Genomic DNA, 8,245 nt, shown 5'->3' on the forward strand with positions numbered 1-8,245 from the left:
CTGAACTCACGTTGGTAGTTAGCAAAGTGCTCCTACAGCCACCTCTGCAGTTAACACAGCATCCCTATGGCCACTGTCTCCCTTGATCCCCACAGCCACCCTGGGAGAAAGGCAAAAAGTCATCATTTGATAGAAAGGACGCTGAGGCTCTGGAAGGGAAAGGGACTCGCCTGAAGTCCCATGGTGAAGCAGCATCTCTGGACTCCCAGTCCAGTGCTCTTGCCCAATACCATGCTGCTTGCCTCTACCTATCTCCGCTGGTCATCAGAGCATCATAGAGCAAGCCTCAATCCTTGCCTCATTTTGGTTTATGGGTGCTGGACCCACAGCCCCACCCTACAGTCATTTGGAGACAAAAACAGATGCTATTGTTCTACCTTAGAGAACGTGGCCAGTGGAAACAGGGCACACTGGGAATCAGAGTGAATGTCCTTGCAAGAGGGCCATGGGTCAACAAGTCCAAGCCAAAAGGTGCAGAATGCTTTTCCTTAGAAATCTTCGGGAGTGAAGCAGGCTTCAGACACTCCCATCCCTGCCCCTGCAGCCAGCCCTACTATATTGGTTTAGATCCAGTAGGTTGGGGCAGGGGCGTGGTGGGGGTGGAGGAAAACATCAGATTGCCCATGGCCCGCAGGCTCCTGTCCTGGTCCAGGCCTGGGCGCCATTTTTACACACTCACACTCGTGTGCTAGGCCCCCCCCCACATCACACACCTTGATCGTCACACAGTCACAGCCTGGTCTCTGCTCCTGTGGGCCAGTGGCCGGACACCCCTTGGAATGGCTCAAAGGAGTCAGGACTTGGAAGTGGGGACATCAGGGTAGCTGAAGGAAATCCACACACCCAGGGCAGATCGGGGTTCAGACTCTCTGACCTGAGGTAGGCTCCCCAGGGGCTGGGAGAGGAGTTGGAGGGAATGGAGGATGGAGCATAGACAGAAGAAAGGAGGAGGAATGCAACGTGTGGGGCGTCCGCCAAGAGTGAATATGGAGGGAAGCGCCATGCAAGTGCTGGAAAGAATGGGGCAGGTGGGACGAGCCCCACAGCTCCCTCCGCAAAAACGACCACCTCCGGGACTCAGTGCTCCTTTGGGGGCAGGCTCTGTCAGCCCTCAGCCACTCAGGGCTCCAGCACCCACGGTCCGAGTGCCTGGGATGGAGATGGCCGGTTCTGGCGACCAGGTCCGATGCTCTGGAATCCAGCCCCATTTCCCTCCTGGCCACGACCGTCCGGCGGCCTCTCCCACCGTATTCAGCTCCTACTCACCTGGGGACCCCGGGCGGGGCATGAGGGCACCTGCAAGGGGAGGGCCAAAGGGGTCGGGGAAGCCCCCGGTGCCTGCCTCAGGCCAGGACGCACTGCACCTGCAGCCAGGAGTCATCCACCGGCGCCCGTGGGCATGCTAACGGTGGTCGTGTTGATGTCACCGATGGTGCTGGGTGCCTCCCTCAGCACGTGGTGCATGCTCAGCATCTGGTCTCCCCGCTGTGCCTGCTCTGTCCACTCCTCCATCAGCATGTTCTGGTTCCCACTCGAGTACAGGCTGGCCAGCAGCTCCGAGAAGATGAACTCCTTGGTCTGAGAGTGGGTAAAGGGGGAAGGAGGTTGGAACCTGATACCTGTGCCGCTGTGGCCACCCCACGGGGCCCTGCTGGGACTGTGTGCTGGACTTGGAGCCCTGAGTATGGCTTTTCAGATGCGGCTTCTACACCACTTAAATTGCAAGATCTGCCTCCCCACTGCCCTTTTCTCACTCAGATGAGGACACTGAGGTCCAGAGGAAGAGTCACCTGTCCAAGGTCACAGTTCTGGGAAGGGACTTAGGATCTATCATGCCACCAGGACATCTGTCTACTCAGTTTTTAAAAATTTTTTTGGAGATAGGATCTCCCTTTGTCACCAGGCTGGAGTACAGTGGGCGAGATCACCAGTCACTGCAGCCTAAACCTCCTGGGGTCAAAGTGATACTCCAACATCAGCCTGTCGAGTAGCTAGGACTACAGGCATGTGCCACCACCAAGCCCAGCTATTTTTAAAAGTTTTTGTACAGAGATGAAGTCTCATTATGTTGCCCAGGCTGGTCTTGAACTCATGGGCTCAAGCCTCCTAAAGTGCTGGGATTACAAGCATGAGCCACTGTAATCCCACGTTATGTTTCTATGGGACAACTCTGGTCTGGACCGTGCCTCCCTTTCTGAGGAAAGGCTGGTCCCACAAGAATGGTCAGCATCTCCCCCAGGCCAACATGGCCACCTGGGTCCCCAGTGCCACAGGAATCCCCTACCCACATGAGGCGGCACATACATGTTGTTGATCATGAGGTGGATGATGGTCTTGGGCATGAGGTCCCGCACGTTCTTATTGACAATGGCCATGTTCTGAACGGTCTCCATTTGCTGCTTCAGCTGTGGTCCATGGAGTGCATGAAGCTGTCGGAGCCATTCCTCTGGGTCTTGCTGACCTGTCATGAAGAACACAAGGGCATCAGCGTGGACAGGCCATGTAGCCAGGCTCCAGGCATCCCCTGCAAGGGTACCTGGAACATTGATGCAGAGAGAAAAGCAACTGGCCTAAACAGACACCCAGATCCCCACATGCACTAAAGGGTTTCAGGTCTCTGCCCATCCCTATCTCTCAGGACCCCAGACTTCCCTGATTCAGCCTCATCTTGTTTCTGACTGTAGTACCCAGAGTTTGCCTCAATTTCCCAATCCAGAAATGAGAAAACAACATCTGCAGGTCCTTTGCTTAAAGACCTGGCCAGAGCTGGTGCCAGGCTGCAGACGCCTGGCAGGAAGCAAGAGAAGGTCACACTCACTTTCTTCTCGTCCTGGGAGGCACACACACCAACATTGCCACCACTGCTGGCACCAGGGAGCACAGCCAAAGTAGACACACACAGCAAGGAAAAAGGGAGAGGTTGAGTGAACCTGGGACACTGCACCCCAACTCTAAGGCTCCTCTAGACAGTGCCACAATGCAATAGGGGAGAAAAGAGAAGGCAGTCACAGGAAACCACCATCATAGAAAGGGCATGCAGGAAATGCCATCTGTGGCAGACACGGAGACACAAAACTGCCACTGGAGGAGGATGGGAGGACCAGAAAACTTAACTCTGATCTCACCCCCAGAGTAGATAGTGGGGAGGATTCCTGGTTATTTCTGAGTCAAATAAGGGCTCAGAAACATGGCATGACTTGGCATCACTGTGGATAGTGCCCCAGGGCCCCCTAGTATTAGCAGCTTGACCCTCCTCTCCTTGCCCTGCTGCTCACCCCAACACACTCAAGGTACACGCCACCCCTCAGAAAGGAGGACTTCCAGCTGTTCACCTCCTCCTGTGTCTCATGGGCCAGCTCCAGCTGCTGATAATCCTTGTAGATATCCCAGCAAGACAGGGCAGGCAGTGAGGGCACATGGGCAAAGTCCCACTCTCACTGGGGGTTAGGGGCATGCCTGGACTTTGGGGTCATCACACCTGAGGCAAGTCCTGGCTTGCTCATTTCCCAGCTGTGTGATTCTGGGCAAATCCCTTCCTTTCAGCCTCAGTTCCCTTATTGGGAAGATGGGTTAATAATAATTCCTGCCTTGTTATGGTTTGGCTGTGTCCCCATCCAAATGTCAACTTGAATTGTATCTCCCAGAATTCCCACACATTGTGGGAGGGACCCAAGGAGAGGTAATTGAATTATGGGGGCTGGTCTTTCCCTGTGCTATTCTAATGACAGTGAATAAGTCTCATGAGATATGATGGGTTTATCAGGGGTTTCTCCTTTTGCTTCTTTCATTTTCCTCTGCTGCTGCCAGTGTAAGAAGTTCCTTTCGCCTCTCGCCATGCATGATTCTGAGGCCTCCCCAGTCATGTAGAACTGTAAGTCCAATTAAACCTCTTTTTCTTCCCAGTCTCAGGGATGTTTTTATCAGAAGTGTGAAAATGGACTAACACATTAAATTGGTACTGGTAGAGTAGGGCACTGCTGAAAAGATACCTGAAAATGTGGAAGTGGCTTTGGAACTAGGTAACAGGCAAAGGTTGGAACAATTTGGAGGGCTTGGAGGAAGACAGAAAAATGTGGGAAAGTTTGGAACTTCCTAGAGACTTGTTGAATGGCTTTGCCGCAAATGCTGATAGTGATACGGACAATAAAATCCAGGCTAAGGTGGTCTCAGATGGAGACAAGGAACTTGTTGGGAAGTGGAGCAAAGGTGACTCTTGTTATGTCTTAGCAAAGGGACTGGTGGCGTTCTGCCCCGCCCTAGAGATTTGCGGAACTTTGAACTTGAGACAGAAGATTTAGGGTATCTGGCTGAAGAAATTTCTAAGTAGCAAAGCATTCAAGAGGTGACTTGGGTACTGTTAAAGGTATTCAGTTTTATAAGGGAAGCAGAGCATAAGTTTGGAAAACTTGCAGCCTGACTATGCGATAGAAAAGAAAAACCCATTTTCTGGGGAGAAATTCAAGCCAGCTGCAGAAATTTGCGTGAGTAGCAAGGAGCCTAATGCTAATCCCCAAGACCATGGGGAAAATGTCTCCAGGCCATGTCAGGGAACTTCACGGCAGATCCTCCCTCTTGGGCCCACAGGCCCAGGAAGAAAAAGTGGTTTTGTGGGTCGGGGCCAGGGACCCCGTGCTGTGTGCAGCCTAGGGTCTTGGTGCCCTATGTCCCAACCACTTAGCTGTGGCTGAAAAGGGCAAACATACAGCTCAGGCTATGGCTTCAGAGGGTGGAAGCCCCAAGCCTTGGCAGCTTCCATGTGGTGTTGAGCCTGTGAGTGCACAGAAGTCAAGAATTGAGGTTTGGGAACCTCCACCTAGATTTCAGAAGATGCATGGAAATGCCTGGATGCCCAGGCAGAAGTTTGCTGCCAGGGCCCTCATGGAGAACCTCTCCTAGGGCAGTGCAGAAGGGAAATGTGGGGTCAGAGCCCCCACATGGAGTCCCTCCTGGGGCACTGCTTACTGGAGCTGTGAGAAGAGGATCACTGTCCTCCAGACCCCAGAATGGTAGATCCACTGACAGCTTGCACCATGTGCCTGGAAAAGCTGCAGCACTCAATGGCCAGCCCATGAAAGCAGCCGGGATGGACGTTGTACCCTGCAAAGCCACAGGGGTGGAGCTGCCTAAGACCATGGGAACGCTACTCTTGCATCAATGTGACCTGGACATGAAACATGGAGTCAAAGGAGATCATTTTAGAGTTTTAAAATTAGACTGTCCCACTGGATTTCGGACTTGCACGGGTCTTGTAACCCCTTTGGTATCTAGGAAGTAACTACTTTGTTTTTGATTTTACAAAGCTTATAGGTGAAAGAGACTTCCCTTGTCTCAGATGAGACTTTGGATTGTGGACTTTTGGGGTTAATGCTGAAATGAGTTAAGATTTTGGGGGACTCTTGGGAAGGCATGACTGGTTTTGAAATATGAGGGAGGACATGAGATTTGGAGGGGCCAGGGGTGGAATGATATGGTTTGGCTGTGTCCCCACCTAAATCTCAACTTGAATTGTATCTCCCAGAATTCCCACGTGTTGTGGGAGGGACCCAGGAAGTGATAACAGAATTGTGGAAGCTGGTCTTTCCTGTGCTATTATCATGATAGTCAGTAAGTCTCATGAGATCTGATGAGTTTATAGGAGTTTCTGCTCTTGCTTCTCTCTCATTTTCTCCTGGCACCACCATGTAAGAAGCGCCTTTCACCTCCCGCCATGATTCTGAGGCCTCCCCAGCCATGTGGAGCTATAAGTCCAATTAAACCTCTTTCTCTTCCCAGTCTCAGGTATGTTTTTATCAGCAGTGTGAAAACGGTCTAATACATCCCTCTTCGGATCACTGTGACGATTCAGCCAAACATTATCCTAAAAAAAAACAAGTTAAAAGTCTTGCTTAAATATGACAAGCTTATAAAAATCAATAGAAACATTATATTAGAATTTCTGAAGTAATTTCCATTGAAATCAAGAATAAGAAAAACTGCTGCTTTCCCCAGTGTTCATCAACATTATTTAAAATGTTTAGCTAATTAAGCTGAAAAAAAGAAAACAATTGGTATGTATATTGTCCAAAAAGGTAAAATTGCATATTTTTGTACATAATAGAGAACAGAGAAAATCTGAGATTTTAATAAGATAAATACTACAATAAATAATAAAATATGTCAAATCAAGATATATACAGCACATAAAAATTAGCCTTTCTCAGTATGAAGAATAACTAGTCATGGATGTAAATTTATTTTTTAAATAACATGTAAAAGCATTATATATTGCTTAGGAATACATATAAAACCATTATCTATTATTTAGAAATGCAAAAATACATTTAAAAAATGTTTAAATGTTTGGGAATTATAAACACTGGCTTCTAGACACTAGTCACATATCTAGAAAGGGGGAAGATGAAAGAATGTCATCACATTCTTTTTTTTTTTTTTTTTTGAGGCGGAGTCTTGCTCTGTCGCCCGGACTGGAGTGCAGTGGCCGGATCTCAGCTCACTGCAAGCTCCGCCTCCCAGGTTTATGCCATTCTCCTGCCTCAGCCTCCCGAGTAGCTGAGACTACAGGCGCCCGCCACCTCGCCCAGCTAGTTTTTGTATTTTTAGTAGAGACGGGGTTTCACCGTGTTAGCCAGGATGGGCTCGATCTCCTGATCTCGTGATCCACCCGTCTCGGCCTCCCAAAGTGCTGGGATTACAGGCTTGAGCCACTGCGCCCGGCTACATTCTATAAATACGTCAAAATGTTAAAATCTAGTAAGTATGAGATGAGGGTACATGTTGCCCGGAATATTATTTTTGTATTTCTCTGTATATTTGAAATATTTAATAACACAATTTTAAATTTGAAATATCTTCTTTAAAATCATGGTAAGGCCAGGTGTGGTGGCTCACACCTGCAATCCCAGCACTTTGGGAGGCTGAGGTGGGTGGGTCACCTTAGGTCAGAAGTTCGAGACCAGCTTGACCAATATGGTGAAACCTGTCTCTACTGAAACTATAAGAATTAGCCAGGCATGGTGGCATGCACCTATAGTCCCAGCTACTTGGGAGGCTGAGGCAGGAGAATTGCTTGAACTTGAGAGGCGGAGGTTGCAGTAAGTCAAGACTGTACCACTGCACTGCAGCCTGGGCAACAGAGCAAGACTCCATCTCAAAAATAAATAAATAAATAAATAATTGTCTGGGCGTGGTGGATCACGCCCATAATACCAGCACTTTGGGAGGTCTAGGCAGGTGGATCACGAGTCAGGAGATCGGGACCATCCTGGCTAACACAGTGAAACCCCATCTCTACTGAAAATACAAAAAAATTAGCCAGACATGGTGGCGGGCGCCTGTAGTTCTAGCTACCGGGAGGCTGAGGCAGGAGAATGGCCATGAACCTGGGAGGTGGAGCTTGCATTGAGCCAAGATTGTGCCACTGCACTCCAGCCTGGGTGACTCCATCTCAAGAAAACAAATAAATAAATAAAAATAAAAATCATGATTAAAAACAACAATAGGCCGGGTGCGGTGACTCACACCTATAATCCTAGCACTTTGGGAGGCCAAGGCCAGTGGATTACCTGAGCTCAGGAGTTTGAAACCAGCCTGGGCAACATGGTGAAACCCCGTCTCTACTAAAATACAAAAACAAAACAAAACACGAAAACAACAACAACAACAATAATGGCTAAGAACGTTTGTATATTAAGTAATTTTTAAAGACAGAAAACAAGATCTAAGCAAGTGGAGAGGCATGCTGGTACTCCAGAAAGGATAGTGTTAATTCTTAGAAAAATTAATGTATAACTATGATACAGTTCCCACTAGAATCACATTGAATTACGTCTTGGTCCATTTTGGCCGCTGTAACAAAATACTATAGACTGGATAGCTACTAAACAACATAAATTGACTTTTCCTAGTTTTGAAGGCTGGGAAGTCCAAGATCAAGGCACAGGCAGGTCAGTGTCTGGTGAGAGCCCATTTCATTGTTTATTTATGGTGCCTTCTTGTTATGCCCTCAGTGGGGGAAGGGACAAGCAAGCTCCCTTGGGCGTCTTTTATAAGGGGACTAATCCTGTTTATGGGAGCTCTGCCCTCACGACCTAGCGACCTCCCAAAAGCTCTACCTTTTAATACTGTCACCTCGGGGGATAGGATTTCAACATAGGAATTTGGGGAGGGCACGAACATTCAAACCATAGCAAGCCATTTTACAAAAGTACATGAAATGAATGTAAAGTTCAAATGAAAAAATAAATGA

The 8,245-nt window shown here is 48.7% G+C and overlaps 1 protein-coding gene across 1 annotated transcript in view; it reads left to right on the forward strand.

Moving 5' to 3' along the window:
- Positions 1–2,414: 2,414 nt before the first annotated feature.
- Positions 2,415–8,245, forward strand: part of LOC105505206 (peptidyl-prolyl cis-trans isomerase A-like) — an 8,032-nt gene continuing 2,201 nt past the window's right edge. Inside the window, exon 1 of the mRNA XM_011933006.1 lies at positions 2,415–2,532. Within this exon, the coding sequence (XP_011788396.1) occupies positions 2,415–2,532 (118 nt within the window). The remainder of the gene's footprint in view (positions 2,533–8,245) is intronic.

The sequence above is a fragment of the Colobus angolensis genome, unplaced genomic scaffold (assembly GCF_000951035.1).
Source record: "Colobus angolensis palliatus isolate OR3802 unplaced genomic scaffold, Cang.pa_1.0 Scaffold99, whole genome shotgun sequence".
NCBI classification, from domain to species: domain Eukaryota; kingdom Metazoa; phylum Chordata; class Mammalia; order Primates; family Cercopithecidae; genus Colobus; species Colobus angolensis.